Below are 21,169 nucleotides of genomic sequence, written 5' to 3'. Positions count from 1 at the left end.
TTACAAAAATCAAAATAAATATCAATCAATACAATATATAAACTTAAAATTTCAAACAATTCGGACCAGGCAATCTGCTTTCGAGGGCTCATAATATAGACATAGCCCAGACAGAAACATGCATGAGAAGCATTTCACTTCCCATTGTACAGCAGTAGCTACAATTTCAATACTTACAACACCCATCTGTGTAATTGAATATCTTTGCTAAGGAAAGGAAAAATAGAAGGAAAAGCTGAAACAACAAATCATGCACAATACGCCTTCTGTCTTTTCTGCATTTTACCTCCATCTTGCCCCCCCCCCCCCCCCCTCTTTTGAACTCCTCCAAATCCATACATTTTGTCTGTAAATAACTTACGTCCCCGTCGTTATGTTCATCCAGGTTTTGCCTTTCCATAGAGAACACAAGTTGTTGTCCACTTGTCCTTGGTTTAACCAAGTTGTTGCTACCAAAATCAACACATGAAAGATTTTACGCGCTTCACGACGAAGACGGAATGATACTCTCTTGGGGCCTGGTTCCTTTTGGCCTCCACATGGTCCTGGCCTTGACGATGGTAGGTCCTGATTCCAGGCTCAGCAAATGCTCACAGTGCAAAGTGGTTTGTCCAGAGTGCTTGTTGCAGTCAGTGTACACGGTAGTGTGTGATTGCAGCACGCTGTCTCGGCCACACTCCCTCTTGTAATCCAGGACAATACTTGCCAGCTCATGTTTCTCCAGAATGGAGATTGGTGCGCTCTGAGGGGAAAAAAGGACAAAAAGGTAGGGTTAAGCAACATGTGCGCATGTTGGTAATAAATATTTCTGTATGTTAGGAAATGCCTGAAGTGTTAATTTCCCTAATATTTTGGGTTGTTTTGGGCCCATCTAGGTTGCAGGTCACCTGAACAATTTCTTTTTCCTCATTATGTGGTCCACTGGATAAATACATACATGACTACCCCTCCCCTTCTTCCAAAACACACATACACACGGCAGATTGTCAACCAGGCAAATATGCATTATATGCAGGTGTTGATCACTCTAAAAAAAATTGAATTAAGTGAATGACTTGTGATCAAATTGCATATAAGTATTCCAGCCAAGCTCTTTATCGGAAGCAACAAGCGTACAGGGTTAGGTACGTAGGTGACCAACCTAATGTAGTAAAATCTGCTAGGATACATTACTTCTCCAACTAGTGCAACAGATATTTTTCGTATAGCTTGAAAGAGTACAAAGCTGCCAGATAAGTGGTTGCGTGCTTGAGGATAAAGTTAGGTGGACACTTGTAGAACCATAGGCACACCCTTTTGGGACCTTGACCAAGTTTATCTAAACTCCTACAGTAATGCCTAATCATAGGCATGATCTGAGCCCCCCCCCCCCCCCACACACACACACAAAAAATAAAGTACCTACAAATCCAGTACTCTTCTGATTACTGTTTATTCCCAAATTCTTGGAACATAACATATGGGAAATATAGCGAGATAAATGAATCTCTTTGAATTATGTAGCACCATCAATAGTACTAAATGTATGCCCAAAGAGAAAAAGGCAAGTAAAGCAACACAAAGTTATGCTCCACCATGTGACAACTTAATAATGAATACCGCGACAAAGATGCCTAACAGCAACTCCATGGAGTGTTTACAGTAAATAAAAACAAATGGATATTTTTTCTGAAAGTAACATACTGAACTTCAAGAAGCATTTTTTTCCCTCAAGAATCATCTAGGCAAGAGGTGTTAGCAAGGGCAATAAAGATGAACATAATAGGGGAACTTTTTTTACCTCTAGGATCCACCCTATGTATTTAACGTTATTAACATGCTGATTGATATCAAGGTCGGCCCATCGTGGCTGCATTATGAGACAGAAGAAGATGTAAAAAATGAAAGAAAAACATGCACATTTTGTATACTTGTAAACTGTAATCTTGTATAATTCCACAAAACTTACAGTCAGGCCTGTCCGGACATATTTGGCTACATTAGCACCTTCAATATCTGGCAGTTTTGGAAGTTTCTGGTTGTCTTCATCTACAATAGAAGCATGCTCAAAAAAGTATGGCTCTATTTCAGTACGTACTTCATCAGGAATTCTTGCTAGCCTCCTTGTAAGCTTGTGCATCATAACCCATTTACTGCACATTGAGCAAACAATTAGGACAAATAGGTAGCTTCATGTTGCTGTAAGGCAGCTTATAATATGTTCAGAAGAAACAGAACTTCTAGACTTCATATGCAAACAGTGGTAATAAGATGGGTAGGAAGTTGAATAGCAGATGCTAATACAGTTTTCATGATCATCAGTATTTATGAGAGTGACAATAATTCAAACCTTGTAGCCTTCAATATTGTATGGCCTGTTACAGAATCACGTATATGCCAGTCTCTGCGCATTCCATTTTTACCATGAGCACCAACCCATGTATCTACTTCGACAGTATCACCCCTGCACACAGATAAGAAGTTAATTATTGGCAACATGGCACTTTCAGGTAACAAACACGAACAATTATAACATCTCACAGAAAATATGATACATGATCAATAATATTAAGAGCACAGGAGGCTTCTGCATCATCATCGTTTACTGAAAGTCTACCAGTTGCACAAATATTTAATGCCGATAGCAAAAACAGTTAAGAGATGGGAGTTGCTCATCCATTTAAAATTGATACAAACACTTGGGAAAATCTTTTTCATATTCATTGCCAAACAACTTGAAAACTCCATTTACCTAAACCTGTTATTCCATGACTGCTGTGAAGCAAGATGATAGCTACTATAACTACAGTAACGTACTGTGACAGCCAACCATACATCTATGTGCCTCCTAATTGTCATGTAACACGAAAGCAGAAAAGCAACACCCTATTTGGAGCTCAAACTATGTAAGAAAACAAAACCAAGAACATGCTGATATGTGAAATTATAGTATTATACCAGCACGGATAACGCTCAACGATTGCCTGCATTTGGCTGACAACCCAGAACAAGTCTCGTTTACTCATCTCTGGCGTTGAGCCAAAACCATCTCCTAGCAGCCCAGCGCTCTTCACATGATTCAGTGCGGTTTCCTGCATCAAAACCAAAAACATTTCAATGTTCTGATGCCCAGCCCGAGCAATCCGACGCCTGAAAATTCACAATATTTCACCTGCAAATGGTTCATCAGCGTTTCTATAGACGCCGTCCTATCGGCCCCGATCTCATAGGACCTAATCGAGAAGTTCTGCCTGAACATGAGCCCCTCATGTATCATCCTGCCGAAACCGAACGTGTCGGTGAGCATGTCGGGCCGCTTCGGCTTCCAGTCCAGCAGCGTCCACTGCTTCTCCGCGGCCAAGAAGATGGTCGTGATGGCTGCGAGGAGCATGCTCCAGTCGGGGAGCTGGTTGTAGAACGTCCTCGGCGCCGCGGAGGAGGAGGAGGAGGACATCGTGTCGTGCTCCGGATCCGCCAGCGCCGAACTGCCGCCGTTCACCTTGGGGATGGCGGCGTGGGTGCGCGTCTTGCCGGCCCTCAGGGCGGCGGCCGACGACGAGGAGCCCGGCTTCGCGGCGATGCCGCGGACGTCCAGGCTGTCCGGGCGCTCGCCCAGGACGCTCTTGGGCGGCGCGGCCGCCGGCGACCCCGGCAAGAACGCCGAGGCGGCGATTGAGCCGGCCATCCGGAGTACGGATTACAACTTTACGCGCCAAATCAAAGACGCGCGCGAATAGGGAGGATCCCAACCTGAATCAACACGAGCACAACATTATCATCACCAGGAAATCACAAATTCCAGAAAATGGAAACAAACGAAGAGTGAGAAGCATCTTTTATCTAATCCAAGCACAAAAATCATTAGCTGCAAATCATAGCTTGCTCACGACTCACGAGGAAGAATAATCGAGGATAAACCGCTGGTCAAACGTCAAAGCAGGCGAAGCAAAGCAAGCCGCCTAAAATAAAGAAAAAAACGAGACCAAAAATCTAGAGAAACTTTTACCACGGCCGTAGCCCGTAGACCACCACTAGACCGTACAGACGAAGGAACGAGAGAGAAGATGCGGAGAGAAGAAAAAAAACACCCAAATCTCGCGGCAAATAACACGACGCAGATTACTCGAGATCCAACCCCGCCCGAAAGAAGAACTAACAAAACAAAGATCCTGAATTCCCCCGCGATTCCCCCAGCCGCGAAACCTAACCGAAATCCAGCAGCGAGTGCGTGAGAGAGCCCCTCCCCCTCCCCCTCCCCACAACAATTCATCCGGCCAGCCAAGAAACCGCCGACGAACACGGACAAAACTCCAACCGGAATGCGGCGGAGGCGGGGAGGCAAACCGACCTTAGGCAAAGCTTCTGCCGCTGTCTCCGCTGCTGCTGCTGCTGCTGCGCTTCACGACGCGGCCATTGGCGCCGGGAAGAGAGGTGGAGGCGGCTGCGGTGGCGGGACCGGATTACACTGCTTTCTCCGCTGTCAACACAGGCTCGCATCGCATCGCAGCCGCTGCTGGCCACGGCGACCTTAAAAACCGAGGCTTTTTCTTCTCTGCGTGGCGCCGGGGGGTGTGCAATGACCGTCCTGCCCCTGCCACCGCCTGGGGATCCGACGGCTGGGATGGACCGTGGAAAAGGACATCTTTGATGAGACATATAGAAAGAATAAACTATACTGTAGGTCTGTAGTGCGGGGCACGAGGAGAAACGTGGAAATAGGCCAGTTCTAAATAATATCCCCGTCTTAAAATGTATTTCTTTCGTCCCATGATATATAGTAGTTCTAATTTGAAATCAGAGTAATATTTTATAGTCCTAAATCTATATTATAGAACAGAGATAGTAACAATAAAAGATAAGAGATCACCTAAAACTATAGCCGTGTTTTGTTCCAAAGTTTTTCTTCAAACTTCCTACTTTTCCATCACATTAAAACTTTCTTACACACATAAACTTCCAACTTTTCCGTCACATCATTTCAATTTCAACCAAATTTTCAATTTTAGCGTGAACTAAATACAGCCTATGAACCTAAGGTCGAGTTTAGATTGTGTTTAGTGTCCAGATTCATAGTGTTAAGTGATATCTCAACTTTTACTAGTCAATTCATTTTAAGATATAGTAGATTTTATCTCGATTTTCGTGAGCATGTTTTTTAATTGTTAAGTAGTATATTTCGTAAGAAAATTTTCTATAAGTTGATTTAAAATATTAGATAAAACTATTTTTAAGTATAGAATAATTTACACCTAACTAATCATGATTTTTTTTAATTTTATACTTTTAGATATTTTTTAGTTTTATTAATATAACTTTCCGAAAAGTATTTCTAAATCTGAACCTTTTGGCCACGCCATCCGTCTGACCAATTCACTTTATCACGCCATGTGCAGCTGGCATATCAGTGTTGTCATGCCACACCAGTCTATTGTCACGTCATCATGGTTGGCGTGACAAAACAAAGCTGCTACACAAGTTACTCGGCTGGTGTGGCCAAAAGGTTCTATATTTTTTGAAAAGGCCTATTAAAAAATTAAAAAAGTCCAAAAAAAATAAAAAAAATCACTAATCACACGTTAATAGCTTTGTCGGTACTTAATCTTTTATCTTCAGCCAGTACTATAAAAAAAGTGACAGCTTGTTTAGTAAACCTCTATCACCTATGAATTTATTTTCCTCCTTTGAAAGTTGATGAAACACACTTTTTTTCATAAAACATCTGGAGGGTTGAACTGAGCCCGTAGCTTTTTTTTTTCAGTTGTTTGAATACCTGTGATGTTTTGATTTGGATATTCAGGTCTTATGTGAACTTTTTTAAAAAAAAGATCTCGCTATCTGCTCTTGGAGTATGAGATCTTCAGAAGCTAAGCGTGGTTGTAGGTTTCGATATGAATGGAAGGTGCAATTTACATAATAGACTCTTAGTAGCGGTTTTGACTTTTCTTAGAGAAACACAATATAGAAACGTAGATGCTTATAACACGTGCGTACTCACCAGTTGAGCTAATTCACTTCGTAATTCAAACTATATTTTAACACAAACAACCTAAACAGTTGAGCTAATTCACTTCGTAAAACTATATTTTAATTCCAAGAATCCATGAATCAAATTGTTTTTTCTTTCTTTTTTTTTCATCATCGTGAATTTTATGTGATAACGTAATTTAAATATGCAATAATTTCTATCAACTTCTCCAGCACTCTAAAGTACACTACTGTTCTTTTAAACCCGTCAAAGTCGAAAGAAAAGTCTACAAACCTTTCAAAATGAAAGAAAGTGCGATTCCAGGAAACGTTACCAAATTCAACCGCATTTAGTACTATTTTCTTTATTTTATATTATAAGGCTTTAATTTTTTGAGAGAAAATCTAAAGAATGACATTGACAAACGATCAAGTCCGAAAAATATCATCGACTAGCGTGAATCCCATTAAATACCATCGTACAAGCAATTTTGTCATAAAAATATCGTCGTTGTCAGAGTTCATCTATACCGTCACGTTAAATATACTATTCATCATGTAGCACTTAACGGAGGGTTGTTAACGAAATCCTATCAGGAATGGTCTTTTGGGACAAAGTCACATGTACAATGATATTTTATGAAACTCGCACTTATCGATAATATTTCTTGGAACTAGGCGCTTATCAATGATATTTTCTAGATCTTCTCTTCTAAAATTTTTTTTCTAAGTTTGATCAAATTTTAAATAATATAGCAATATTTTTAAGATAGAACAAACAGCGACCATAATGTATTTAATGTTAAATTTAATAAAACTAATTAATTTGATACGGCAGATATTATTATATTCTTTTATAAACTCAATTAAATTTAAAATAAATTTAATTTAATATAAGATACAAAGCGATTTATAAAATGGAAGGAACAGTTACAATCTAATCACAGTATTACAGAACCCAAGAGCCCAATTAAGCACCGCGCACCATCTCGATCGTTCTGTGCTATGATGTACCAAACGGCAAAACTTGAAGGCGTCGGCGATGACGTACACGTACTGCAAAGTAGGAAGTGGTTAACTGGTAAGTGGATGCCAAGTACCCATTTAAGTAGACGGCAAAGTTGTGAAGCAGAAGCCCGGAAAGCTCTTTGATTTTCGTTTCTCCGAAGACTTTGGTAAGCTCTGAGTCTCTGACGACGGTGATCTGGTTGGGGGAATTGAAGTGGTCTCGTTGGACATCCCTTTCGTCCCAGTTGCACTCTCACTCACTCTCCTGTTGCTGCGAGTGATACTACTACCCTGTTGACAGTTGCCCAAATGCAGTACTACTACTGTTCAGAATTATGCTATACTGTTAGGCCTTTCACAGAGCAGTGACATGGCGTGTGCATTCGAGGTGCCGCGTAAAAGATTTTGTCCACGTCGCACTCTGTCGTGTCTCTACATGGTTGCTCGGTGCTCAGTTTAGACCGACGTGGTTGACAGAACCTCACTGTCAGATAGTTGTCAAAAAAAAATCCATACCAGTCCTAGTAAGAAATCAAGTGTATCATGCACTGTGAAATATATGACTTTTTAATGATTTCTTCGACGTAGAGTCCTCTTTTTTTTCAAGAAAACTCAGATGGTGTAGCTTGCATTGGTCGTGCCCTTATGCAGCTGTGAGCCAGCCAGAAGGCACTCACTCGTTTCACATCGACTCAAAATTATGCTACCTAGTTAACTCTTTCACACGTTGCCTTTTTGTAGTTATGGTTTACAAAACAGATAGAAACCAGCTGGTTTTCGTGAACCAAGCTTGAAAACACAAACTCCTCGGTTCGCACGGTTTCTAATCAATTTTATTTAAAAAAAATCAAATTATTATATAAACTAGCATGGTGGTCATCGCATATTGTACGGCTAGCATCATTATATTTTCTCATATAATAGCATATATATTTTCTTAATTTATTATTAAAATATATTAAAATGACAACATAATTCTAAATTTTGTATTTACTTTAGCAAATACCAATGTGTAATATTCATACTGTATTGTATATACGTTATAGTTATTAATTATTTTTAATATTAAATTTTAGTTATTTCTAAATTGTATTCCTATATGGGCTCTAGATTCATCTTTCAATATTTCTTATTTTTTAATTTCGAATTTTCATTTTCTGTAAATTGTATTTTTATATAGACTCTTGGTTCTTCTTCCAATATTATTTTTTTAATTTCAAATTTTAGTTATTTGTAAATTGTATTTCTATATGGACTCTAAACTCTACTTTTAATTTTATTATTTTTATTTCGAATTTTAGTTAATTCTAAATTCCTATAGGGACTCTAGTCTCTTCTTCTAATATTCTTTATTTTTTAATTCCGAATTTATATTATATCTTAATGAATTTCTATATGGACTCTATACTATTCTTCTAATATTATTTATTTTTCTAGTTCTGAATTTTAGTTATTTTTTTATTTTTCTAATTCTGAATTTTAGTTATTTCTAAATTATGACTCTATAATCTTCTTTCAATATTTTTTTAATTCCGAATTTCCATAAGCTCTAAATTATATCCCGGCATATACTCTAGTCTCCTCTTCCAATATTCCTTATTTTTTATTTCTGAATTTTAACTATTTCTAAATTGTATTTCTATATGGACTCTGCTTTTCTTTTTCTCCGATTAATGTGAGAATTTCTAGGCTTTGAGAGCGAACGTGGAGGCTTATTTTTCTATTTCTTTAATAAGTTAATAGATTTTCGTCCGATTACACTGCTAGTCAACGGTTTAAACAACGTTTTTTTTTGGCAAAACCGGAACAACCGCTCTATTCGGAGAACTGTGTAGACAACTGTGCTTCCAGGAAGAAACGGAGCTTCAGATTGGGAATTCCAACATGGGCTTTTCTTGGGAGAAATTCCATAGTAGTACCACTTTTCTCTACTACTTTTCAGAGAGAATTCTCTCTTGTTCTAGAATGCAACATTCGTTTAGAATCTTCCTACGACTTAAGAGCAACCACAATGTAACAAAAAATCAGGTAACAAGCATTTATTTTAAGCCTACTATCCAGTATCCAGTAGTAAGCATTGTGGGAAGAGATAGTAGTTACTACCTGGTATTTGCGCTATTGCCGGCAACAACCAAATAAAATATGAAGATTCTGATAGGATTCAGGTAATGGAGGGTTGGGATGGATAGATTTTTTCAGGTGGACCCCACCTTGTTTACCACTACACTCATATAAGCATTGTGAGAAGAGTTGCAGCTTACTACCTCCTAGTCATGGGGCCCATCTTATTTACTAGTTAGGTAAGATACATTGTGCATGCCATTACAACCGAAAAAACAAAAGAATTTGCCTAGTTCTGATGACCCGTTGAGCTGGTCAAAAGAGAGCAGCTGTCAAACTATGCAAAGCGTCTCCAACTTTCTGACTCTCCAAATACTACGAGTGTTACTACGAGTGTGTTTACTTCCACGCTAAAATTAAAAGTTTGATTAAAATTAAAAGTTTATATGTGTAGAAAAGTTTAGATGTAATGAAAAAATTGAAATTTTGAAAAAAATGTTAGGAACTAATAAGGGCGTAGTATGTATTGACCAAATATATGTATTGGTAGCTAGCACTGATACATCATTTCAGCTAACATGTCAAGAAAAGAGAAGGGTTGAATGCACTAGAACCATAACACTATTCTTCTAGTACTAGGGCGGGTTTAGTTCGGGTGCCAAAACTTTTTTAAGTATACGGACACATATTTGAAGTATTAAACATAGATTAATAGCAAAACAAATTATAGATTTCACATGTAAACTGCGAGACAAATTTATTAAGCCTAATTAATCCGTCATAGCAAATATTTATTGTAGAATTACATTATTAAATCATGGTGTAATTAGGCTCAAAAATTAGTCTTGCAATTTACATATAAGCTATGTAATTGGTTTTTTTTGTCCATTTAATGTTTCATACATGTGTTCAAACATTTAATATGATGAATTTTTTTAAAGTTTGAAGTGAACTAAAGACTGCCCCTACTCCAATTCTTTTCCATGCGTTATGTACGGAATAATCAAAAGGGATTCACAACGAACCTTCTAAAGTGCTCCTCAGTGGCTGTGTGTGTGTGAGTGGCAACCAGCCTAGATGACAAGCAGAAAGTATAGGGGATCTTGGGTCAGGGTGTAAAGTTTTGATGTGTCACATCAATTATTACATAGGGTATCGTATGGTGTGTTCGGATACTAATAAAAAAAACTAATTACATAATTCGCCAGTAAACCGCGAGACGAATTTATTAAGCCTAATTAATTTGTCACTAGTAAATGTTTACTGTAACACCACGTTGTCACATCATGGAGCAATTAGACTTAAAAAATTCGTCTCGCAAATTAGTCACAATCTGTGCAATTAGTTTTTTTTGTGTTCAAACGTTCGATGTGATAGGGGGTAAATTTTTGTGTGAGAACTAAACAGGGCCTAACTTGACATAGGGCCTGTTTAGATCCCACCCAAAATTTTTCACCCTGTCACATTGAACGTTTGAACATCTGCATAAAGTATTAAATATAGGCTAAAAAATAACTGATTGCATAGATTGCGACTAATTTGCGAGACGAATCTTTTAAACCTAATTGCTCCATGATTTGACAACGTGGTGCTATAGTAAACATTTGCTAATGACGGACTAATTAGGCTTAATTAATTCGTCTCACAGTGTACATGCGGATTCTATAATTTGTTTTGCTATTAGTATATGTTTAATACTTCAAATGTGTGTCCGTATATCCGATGTGACACGCCAAAACTTTTCACCCCTAGATCTAAACATAGCCATAGCCATAGCTATAACTAACTTGGTTACTTTTTAGTTTTTACTCGTCACTTAAAACATTGACATAGTGTCAATAACTGCTACCTTTTCTAACTATATCTTTATAAAAGATATTAAAATACAACCATATAAATGTGCTTTTCACGACAAATCTACTAGTATCATTTTCTCAGTTCAGACTGCAATATCTTCTTTTAACTAATTAATCATTTAAGGCTTTTAAGACTTGATTGCACGCATATATAATACTCTCTCCATACTCGTAAAGTAAATTGTTTAGAACAATGTTTAAGTCAAATCTTAGGAATATAAATTATGAATAACTCTCAAGTTGTTGAGTTTGCAAATGTAAAAATTATATGAATAGATTTATCTTAAAAATACTTTCATAAAAGTATACATATATCACTTTTCAATAAATATTTTTATAGAAACAAGAAATTAAAGTTGTATTTTAAAGACTGTGTCGCTGTCCAAAATAATATCCTTTACGAGAATGGAGCGAGTATATAGCACGATATCTATTTGATACTAGTATAGTGGTATTAAGTGCTAGCAGAGCAAGGTGATGAAGGTGCGACAGCGAAGGAGCGGCAGCTGGTTCAGGCGAGAAGAGCAGCAGTTAACGCTGAAAAGCACGCGCACCGGCGCCCAATTTAAGTCACGCCCTCGACAGCTCGTCGACCCCGTTTCTAGCTTGTTAAATCTGCCGGCTCTGTGTTGCGGGTTGATGCTGCCTTTCCTGTGTACTTGCGGCTCTGTGTAAGGGGCTGTTTGGATACTTGCTTCAGTTTATCAAAGTTCTATAGCTAAGATGTGGCATGCCACAATTTATGTGGCTAAGAAATTTTTGGCCACAAGTTAGGCAAATGTTGGCAAAGGTATGTGCCTATGACAAGTGGGGTCACAAAATCAAAAAGTGTGGCATGACAAAGATGTGGCAATCAAGCAAACACTAGGCTAAATTAGTCAAAGTAGCTTGCCAAAGTTGTGGCAAAGTATGGTCACCATCCAAACAATCCCTTTAAATCCAGAGGGCTGCTACCCCACGGGATTCCGTTGCTCCTAGCAGTCACGGGATAACTAAAAATCCCGAGAGATTTAATACGCACCGTCAATTTCGTGGGGAAGCCCACGCTATCCTGCGATTCCACCTTATCCAATCCTCCCTGGTACCTTGGGTAAGGTACTGAGGTGGTACCTAGTATACTGGTATCAGCTGGTACCCCGGTATCGACTAATACCTGGTACCTGGGTATCGACTGATACCTGGTACACTGGGTATCGAGCTGATACCTAGGTATCAGGCCTTGGTACCTGGATATCGACTGATACCTGGTACCCTGGGTATCGAGCTGATACCTAGGTATCGAGCTGATACCTAGGTATCAGGCCTTGGTACCTAGGTATCGAGCTGATACCTAGGTATCAGGCCTTGGTACCTAGGTATCAGGCCTTGGTACCTGGGTATCAGCGTGATATCCCAAGAGAGAGGAGGAGGAGGAGGAGTCGCGGGTCGGGGAGGTCGAGCAGCGGGGCGGCGACGGAGGAAGAGGAAGAGGAGGCGATAGATCTGGTGCCTACCTTGTGCCATTCTGTCACTTGTCATCGTGCCTCGCTCCAAACCGCCGAACCCGTGGCTCCATCGACGCCGCCTAGAGCAGCTCCTCGTCGCTTATGTTGTGCCAAGCGCTCGTCCCCGGTGGCCGCGTCCCCCGCTCCCCGACCGTAGGAGGCGCCAGTGCCGCCGAGGAGGAGGAGGGCGGCAGCGGCGAGGAAGCCAACGACAAGAACGACGAAGAGGAGGAGCCGCTTGAGGAGCTTGATGGGGAGGCTTCTCGGCTGCCGTCGCCCGTGGTGGTCGGGAGCCCCGCCGGCTGTCGTCCAGGTCGTCCGCGGGGGTTGGTGGTGACGGCATCGTCGTCGTCGTCGCTGTCGTTGCCACCGCCGTCGTCGCTGTCGCCGCCTCCGTGCTCATGGGTGGCAGTCACAGAGAGAGAGAGAGATCGAGTGAAGGGGAAGAGAGAGAGAGAGAGAGCGAGTGGAGGGAAAGCGACACAGAGAGAGGGGAAGATGAGATAAGGCAGCACTACTATCCCATCTCTACGGGATGCCGTTAGATAGTTTTTCTGTTAAATCCGTATAAATAGGTAGTTACTCCCTCCGGTTCCAAAATTGTTAACGTTTCTGACCTGATCTCACATACCAAAAGGTGATTTAGGGTGTCAACTTACTATTTTGTCCATATTAAATATGATCTTGTGCTAACGATAATCACTACACCTGCTGCTACCTCGTTGGTTTGAACCAATCACCTGTATCGGTGCGAGCTAAAGGTCCAATTCCTTAGCTGTTTTACTCGATTTTTAATTGCATGCATGCAGGGTAAAGCGGTCCAATATACTCCTTACAAGGTTTAATAATTAGCAATTACTGCTTACAAGGTTTAAACGTCAATAATTTTTGTACCCGAGGGAGTATACTTATACTACCCGTAATTACCCTGGCAATGCCAAATAGGAGTACTATCTATAGCCATGCAACAATCACAAGGATTTACGCAGACATGCATCTAATGATTAGAAGATATAAAAACGAGATCTCGATAAGGCACGGTGTTTGTTTAGGTACAAATCAGCTATACATGCAGCCATTGGTTTTGTATTACTATTAATTGGTCATCATCATCATTATGATCATGAGCAACGTCCTGTTCGGGTACGGCATTTGCGATGACAAATTAAGCTAGAGAGATGACGATGATATAGCGGCGACCACACGTGGAATTAGCGCGGGGACGCGGTCGCGATCGATCGAGGCGTATGACATGAAGATGAAGAGATGACGAAGAGAGGCGGTTCATTCGTTCCGTCTAGTTGGGGCGATGGCCGGTTGGTTGGTTTGTTGGTTGGTTGGCTGGTTGGGTCGCCCCCGTTTTTAAGCCCCGCGCCGGCCGCGTCCGCTGCCCGTCCTTCTCGCGGAATCAAGCCTTCCCCATCCATCCGTCGCGGACGCAACCACCGGCCACCACCGGGTTCGCGGATGACGTCCACGCAAATATCTCGTTGCCGTCGTGCGATACGCAAATGCGAGAGGTGCGAGAGCGAGAGGGGGGAGCAGACCGACCTGCCGCTGCCGGACCGAGGATTCGATGGAGTCCCGCCTGTGACGACTTGGCTGTGTTCGGGAGCCTGGCACGTAAAACTATGTTCGCATTACGCGTGATTAATTAAGAATTAGCTATTTTTTAAAAAGATGGATTAATATAATTTTTTAAAGCAACTTTCGTGTATAAACTTTTTTAAAAAAACACACCGTTTAGTAGTTTAAAAAACGCGCGCGCGGAAAACGAGGGTTGGGAGTTGGGAACCCTAGGGAACGAATGAGAACAGTATTAGAAATTCCCGACCAGCCGGTGCTCGTTTTCCGTTGAGCTATGTGAAAATGGTAATCAACTAAAAATGAAAATGAAGATAGTAAAAGTATAGAAATTGAAACGGAAGTGATTTTGCTTTATACCAATCATTTCCGTATTTATCGTATTTTTATGGAAATTACCTTCTTATAATATGGTAATTACCGTATTTTTAAATGGAAAAGATACAAATTACCCCTGAACTATCACGGTCGACCGAATTATCCCCTTAAACCGTAAAACCAGACATTTTACACCCTGAACTATTTATACCGGAAGAATAACCCCCTGGCTCAATCTGGAGCGGTTTTAGTCCTACGTGACCGCACACATGGCACCGGCCCCACATGTCAGCCTCCACCTCATCCTCCCTCTCTTATGTAGCTAGTGGGCCCACATATAAGCTGCTCTCTCCTTTTTCCTTTGTCTACAGGCTGTAGCTAGAGATGCTCGGCTGTTGCAACGGTGTCGCCTCTGCAAACCAGACGCTCGACCGCCACAACAACGCCACCGCTGGAGGACGCTCGGCCACTCCCTCCCTCTCCTCTCCCTCCTTGTCGCCGAGCAAGTTGGATCAATCCCTCTTCTGCCGCCGCCACCTCTTTCCGCTCGAGGCGCTATGATGTAGCCGGATTTGTTGGGAAGAGCGCGGCAAGCTCGGCGCCCACGGCATACGCGTAGGTGGAGAATGTTAGCGGGAAGATGGACATCACGAGCTCATCCTCCCCCAAGCACCCGCGTCGTCGCCCCACTGTCCCACCACCACCGCCCCAGGGTCCTGCCGCCGCCAGGCACCCACACTGTCGCTCGTGGTCCTGCTGCAGAACACCGAACGAGCTACCACTCCGGAAATCCTCCGCCACCACCCAGAACGTCTCTACCACCGGCCACCTTCTCCATTCCCAGCCTTGTCCCCGGCCAGCCACCGCCCTCATCTTGAACCCCGCCTCCTCCAGCCAGTCGTCGTTGTCGTTGCCTCCATCCAACCGTTGAAGAGAGAGGGAGAGAGAGGGAAGAGGGAGAGAGAGAGAGTGGAGAAAAGATATGACAAGTGGGCCCTACAAATTCATTATTGTTGTTTTTGCTGGCTGGATTGCCACGTTGACATCACGTGTGTAAGCTTTTGATCAAAACCTCTCAAAGCAGTGACAAGGGGTTATTCGTCCGGTATAAATAGTGTAGGGTGTAAAATGTTAGGTTTTGTGGTTCATGGGGTAATTCGGTCGACCACGATAGTTCAGGAGGATAATTCATATGTTTTTCTTTTAAATATGTCGATATTTATAGTGTTCTCTATTTGAACCACGGTTTAAAGATTGATCGACTCTTTTTTAATCAAATTTCTAACTTGAGTGCATGGCTAAAATGAGTTAATTTATAATTTATATAGTCTAAGCTTGAATTTATTTATAGGTATTACATACTTATGCAAAGTTAAATATATGTTTTATAGTTTAGTGTTTTTTATTTTGTTACTGGTTTCTGATACGTACCGATATCTTTTCATCCGTATTATTCCGTATTTGGTTTTCCGATATTTCCGATATCATTTTCATTTCTGATTTTACTGTTTTCGATTTTGTTTCCAAGAAAATATGGTTATGGAAATGGTTGAGGCTGCTTTCTGATTGTTTCGGACCGTTTTCACTCACTACTGCAAAAGTGATTTTTCTGTACGAGGCCCCATCATTTTTCCATGCGGACCGTAACTAGTGGCGTCTGCAAAAATCGAGGGCCATTTTCCCATACGGCTGCTTAAGTAGCCCGTATGGAAAAATCGATTTTCCCATACGGGCCTCTTAAGAGGGCCGCATGCAAAAATGAGCTCATTTTTGCATGCAGCTCACTTAAGCGCCCGCATGGGAAAATCGATTTTTCCATACGGACATCTTAAGCAGCCGTATGCAAAAATAATTTTGAAACTTTTGAAAATTTTGAAACTAGTGTATCTCACTCATATGAACTCCAAATTGGACGATTATTTTTCCAAAAAATTTCTAAAATCATGCTCTATGATGTTCTTATGTTCTTACTGCTATTATTTTGGCCATTTTTTCTTGTGAATTTGTTTTATCAATTAAAAATTTGAATTTCAAAACTTCAAACAATATTTTCAAATACTAAATGATTTCAACTGAAAAAGTCATCAATAACAAAGTTGTATAACTTATGAAGATCTATAACTTCTATTTTGATCATTTCTTCATCCGACAAAGTGACGGTAATATTTGTTCAAAATTTACATATCTTTCTGATAGTTTATAAAACTATATGAGAGATATGTATATTTTGTGAATAATCTTACAAATCACTTTGTCGAATGAAGAAATGATCAAAATAGAAGTTATAGATCTTCATAAGTTATACAACTTTGTTATTGATGACTTTTTCAGTTGAAATCATTTAGTATTTGAAAATATTGTTTGAAGTTGTCATAATTTGAAATTCAAATTCAAACTGTCGAAACAAAGTCATATAGAAAAATGACCAAAACAAAAGTTGTAGATCTCGATGCGTTTTACAACTTTGTTCTTGATAATTTTTTTAATTTCAAATCATTTACTACCCGAAAAATTATTTGAATTCCTTTTTTTTAAAATTCAAATTTTATATAGTTCAATCAAACTCGGATGGCGAAATGACCAAAAGAAATATAGTAGATCTCAATGTGTTCTACAACTTTGATTTTGACAACTTTTTCATACGAGTTGATTTAGTGCCGTAAAAATCTATCCGAAATTTCAAATGAAAATTTTCCCTCCTCACCACTTCAAAATTTTTCAATCTCTCCTCCTATTCTCTCTCCCCCTTGATATTTTCTATCTCTCCTCCTATTCCTCTCTCTCTCTCACTCTTTTCCATCACTCACTCTCTTCTCTCCCCTCACGGTCTCGGCGCCACCGTCGACACTCCCCTCCACGTGCGGCCGCTCCTCCCCGGGGGTGGTGGTGGCGGCGGCGCCGACCCCGACGACGACGACACCGACGACGAGTGGGCGGCCACGGCGACGACGAGTGGGCGGCAACGACGACGATGACGACGAGTGGGCGGCCACGACGACGACGACGAGTGGGTGGCGACGCGGGCGGCGGCGCCGCCGGCAACCCGGCCGCCTCACCGTCACCAACGGCGACCACGAGGAGCTGGGCCAGATCTGGCGGCGATGGGCCTCGTCCCACCCGGATCCGGCGGCGACGGGCTTCATCCCGCCCGGATCCGGAGGCAGGAGCGGGAGCGAGGGCGGGCGGCGGCGGGAGCGGGAGCGCGCGCGGGCGGGCGGCGGAACCGGGGCGGCCGGCGAGCTCGGGCAGCGGTGCTAGGGTTTCTTTTTTCTTTTTTTTTTATTTTTGGAATTTTATTTTTTTTTCGCGATTTTTTCTCTTTGCATGCGGTCGTCTTAAGCGTCCACATGCGAAAATCAGATTTTCGCATGCGGTTGCGCCGGCCGCATACAAAGATCGTGATTTTCGCAGACGATTTAGTGCATGCGGTTGCGCCCCCTTCTCGCCCGTATGCAAAAACCATGTTTGTAGTAGTGACTTTTCATGATTCCATATCCGTGTGTGACGTACGCAATGCGAGGCGCTTCGTTTGCGAATTCGTGTGCGTGCGGGTTTTGATTCGATTCGATCGGGCCGCGTCGAGCGACGGGAGTTGGCCGGGGACCCATGCATGCCACGCGCGTGCGCACGCACGGGTTGTGGCGGTGTACGTAGGCGTGTTTGAGAGACGGAGAGACGTACGTGTGCCGGCCGCGCGACGTGCGTGTGGTGGGATGGGAGGAAAGCAAGTGGGCGATCGACCGTATACTGGGCATGGAACGTGCATGCAGCGTGTACGTGATCGATCGCGAGAAGTAGGGAATACGAGGTCGTGTTTGGTAGGCCTTTAATATAACTTCTAGATTTAAGTAAAATTACAAGTAGTTTGTACCCAGCTTTCACCTTGATTATTCATTTCAAGAGAGCTCCATAACCCGTTTAATTCTCTTATTTTGGATGAAGATACAAGCTGAGCTAAAGCTACGCTAAACATGCGCTGAATATGGGATGGCAACCGTGTACCGTGGCAATCGGTTGTGAGATAGGAGCGGAACTTGCGGCAAACACACTTCTCACGATTACCCGGCCCGTGTTTTTCCCTCTTTATTGGAGATTTTGAGTGAGTGACGACCCTTGTTTTGTCGGCCCGTTTTCCTGAACAATAGCATCACACACACGTACGTGCAATAATCCTCCAAACCAGAACGTCGCGCACGTTTTGCACTAATAATACACATACTATATCATATCCTCCATCCACACGCAAATCCAGTTAAGCTGCGCTGCCTGCCTGCCTGCATGTCGCGCTCTCGGGCATTACATTTCCGGTCCGCGCGGCGCGCGCGTGGACGCCGAGCATTGCGATCCTGTGGAGGCGGAGGCTACCACATGTGGCCACCAAACAAACCAACCTTTCACCTAAACTGGGCTTTTCTCCACACGCCTCGTTTCCATTTTGGCGATTAAAACTCGGCTACTAGAGGCAGCCGTCTGGGTTGACCACTGTGGACGTTGATGGCGAGTGGCTACAGATGCTCTCTCGTCACAGCCTGGCGAAATGACACACGTGCGCGACTACTGATTATTTGCTACTATAGTGCTATACTAGTAGTACGATTTATTTTGTACAGTACTACTAGGAGAATAATCTCAGTTCCTTGCGCTGGCAGGCAATTCCTCCTGTCTGTTTCAATATTTTTGTTTTAATATTTACAGAAATATTATGCCGACGAAAATATTTATAGAGCGGGCATGCAAATTTTACATGCGGCGAAAGTTGCATTTCACCCCACCTCAGGGCAAAATGCACACACGGTGCCGTGTGCCACGTCACCTTGCCACCCTCCACTTAGGCAGTAAGGTCTATTTTTGTAAATATTTTCGCCGGTATAATATTTCTGAAAATATTAAAAAAATAAAAATGAAAAAAATTCCTCTGGTAGACATTTTCTTCGGCACATCGCACATGCGTTCTGTCCACCAAATATAGTTGAGCTCAAAACATATCCCAAGTGTAAATTGCTTATCTAACATTCATTTAAAAAAAAACATATCTCAAGTGTCTAGCCCAGGATTGAAATAGAATTTCAGCCCATATATTCTACTCCATATAGTTAGGTGAAGCGGCGGCTGCAGTGAGACCGTGTGCATGCTCACTGGGCCTTTGAGTTGATTTCAGTAGAGTGATCTAGCTAAGTTAGGTTGTGTTGATTTCATCTGCGGTGTGAGTTAGCAATGGCGGGCACAACCATGGCGCTGAGCACTTGAGCAGCTCCTTCGCTGCCACCGCCGGCGCGCCATGGCGTGTCGTTTAGTCGTTGGCACTGGCCACGCCGCGGTAGGCTTCCCCGTTGCCAGGGTCGCACATCGCCGGCATGTTGCACTTGTTGTCAAGGGCCAAGCCGATGTGAGTTGACCATTACTACATTCATATTTTATTTTATTTTAATGTATGACGCCGTTAACTTTTTTTCAATATTTGACCATTTATCTTATTAAAAAAAATTATATAGTTATTATTTATTTTATTATGACTTGATTCGTTATTAAATGTTTTTTAAGTATGACATAAATATTTTAATATTTGCATAAAAATTTTAAATAAAACGAATGGTCGAAAAGTCGACGGCGTCGTACATTTGAAATACGGATGAAATATTTTACTGTCTGTTCTGGTGATCGCTTGTTTGCTAACTTGGGTTGTTGATTGATCTGCAGATGGACATGGAGCAGACGAAGGGAAAGGATGGCAGCGTTGTCTCCGGTGACCCCGTGCTTGAGCACGAACCTTGTCAGACATGCTAGCGTCGACAGGTCGATGCCGGAGCGGATCAACAGGCGGCTGTGGTGGTCGGCTGCCATGTCAGCAGATACCACCTTCAATAATGTCTTGAAAGTGATTTTAGACGGTTTTAACCGTTGAAGGAGTAATTTATAACTAGTTTTATGGTTGAGAGATGCGAATCAGATCCGATCTATATTTGAGGGACTGATAGTGAACTTATTCCTATATTTTATGCACCGGACATTGAGGCCCACAAACGTTAGGCATAGTGAAGGCCCATTATCAATTTTCCAAGCACCACGAAGGCCTATATTGCTTCGGCTTCTAGCCTTCTAGGCTCAACCGCCCAACCGCTGAATATCCCTTTTCTTCCGGAATAAGTTCACTATGGGTCCCTCTATTTGTCGCCCTGTCCGATTTTCGTCGCTCGACCGCAAAACTGGGTATGATCCGTCCCCCAACTTACGAAAACCAGGTAAACGTAGTCCCTCAGCGATTTTGGCTGATGTGGCGCCTACGTGATTTGTTTGACTAGGTCTCCGTTCCACGTGGCATTGACGTGGCGCTTACGTGGCAATTATATCTCGGAAAAATAATAAAAAGCGTGGCCCCACATGTCAGCTACACCAAAAAAATATGGTGGGGCCCACATGTCAGCTACACCAAAAAAATATGGTGGCTCCACATGTCATTCTCAAATGATCAAATCCAATCCTCTTATTCCTCCTCTCCTCGGCTCTCCCCATCTCCCTTCTACTTCCTCATCTCGCCGGCGAAGATAAGGACACCATGGAGAGGCGCAGCCTCCTCCACTCCCGCCCCCATGGTCCTAACGTCGGCGGCCGGCCGTCCCTCTCCTCGTCGCTCGCCGCGCCTGCCTCCGCCTCCACCGCCGCACACACCACCAACAGCAACACACCTCTCCCCGTCGACGATGAGCACCCGTTCCAGCGGGAGAGGCGGCCGGCTACGAGCGGCCGTTCGAGCGGGACAGGCTAGTGGCGGTCGGTGGGAGAGGCGCGCGATGGGTGGAGGCTCGACGGTGGCGGGCGGCAGGAGAGGCACGCGGCGAGTGGGGGCTCGATGGCGACGGGTGATGGGCTCTTGGAGGTTGGCGGGTAGAGGCCCGCAGCGGCCCCTTCCTCTTCCCC

The 21,169-nt window shown here is 42.6% G+C and overlaps 1 protein-coding gene and 1 long non-coding RNA gene across 2 annotated transcripts; both read right to left on the bottom strand.

Moving 5' to 3' along the window:
- Window positions 1-4,479, bottom strand: LOC4341431 (palmitoyl-acyl carrier protein thioesterase, chloroplastic). The gene is made up of 7 exons (XM_015788816.3): window positions 4,328-4,479; window positions 3,152-3,729; window positions 2,938-3,071; window positions 2,330-2,443; window positions 1,949-2,132; window positions 1,781-1,849; window positions 1-742 (listed from the first exon to the last, which is right to left on the bottom strand). Exons 2-7 carry the CDS (start codon window positions 3,662-3,664, stop codon window positions 485-487), a joined length of 1,272 nt encoding a protein of 423 aa, XP_015644302.1. The 5' UTR covers window positions 3,665-3,729; window positions 4,328-4,479; the 3' UTR covers window positions 1-484.
- A 2,282-nt stretch (window positions 4,480-6,761) lies between these two features.
- LOC136357096 (uncharacterized) lies at window positions 6,762-12,839 on the bottom strand. Its single transcript, XR_010742168.1, has 2 exons — window positions 12,362-12,839; window positions 6,762-6,999 (listed from the first exon to the last, which is right to left on the bottom strand). It is a non-coding gene; the product is annotated as an uncharacterized lncRNA (long non-coding RNA).
- Window positions 12,840-21,169: the final 8,330 nt, after the last annotated feature.

Source organism: Oryza sativa, chromosome 6 (genome assembly GCF_034140825.1).
Source record: "Oryza sativa Japonica Group chromosome 6, ASM3414082v1".
NCBI classification, from domain to species: Eukaryota; Viridiplantae; Streptophyta; class Magnoliopsida; order Poales; family Poaceae; genus Oryza; species Oryza sativa.
The sequence above is the reverse complement of the archived record's forward strand: the minus strand, read 5'-3'. Positions and strand labels throughout refer to the sequence as shown.

Excerpts from the sequence above, each read along its gene's own strand:
- LOC4341431 (XM_015788816.3), bottom strand. The coding sequence starts at position 3,664 with ATGGCCGGCTCAATCGCCGCCTCGGCGTTCTTGCCGGGGTCGCCGGCG. Across the intron at positions 3,072-3,151 it reads CGCTGATGAACCATTTGCAG|GAAACCGCACTGAATCATGT; the intron begins GTGAAATATTGT and ends GTTTTGATGCAG. Across the intron at positions 1,850-1,948 it reads ATGTCCGGACAGGCCTGACT|CCACGATGGGCCGACCTTGA; the intron begins GTAAGTTTTGTG and ends CTCATAATGCAG.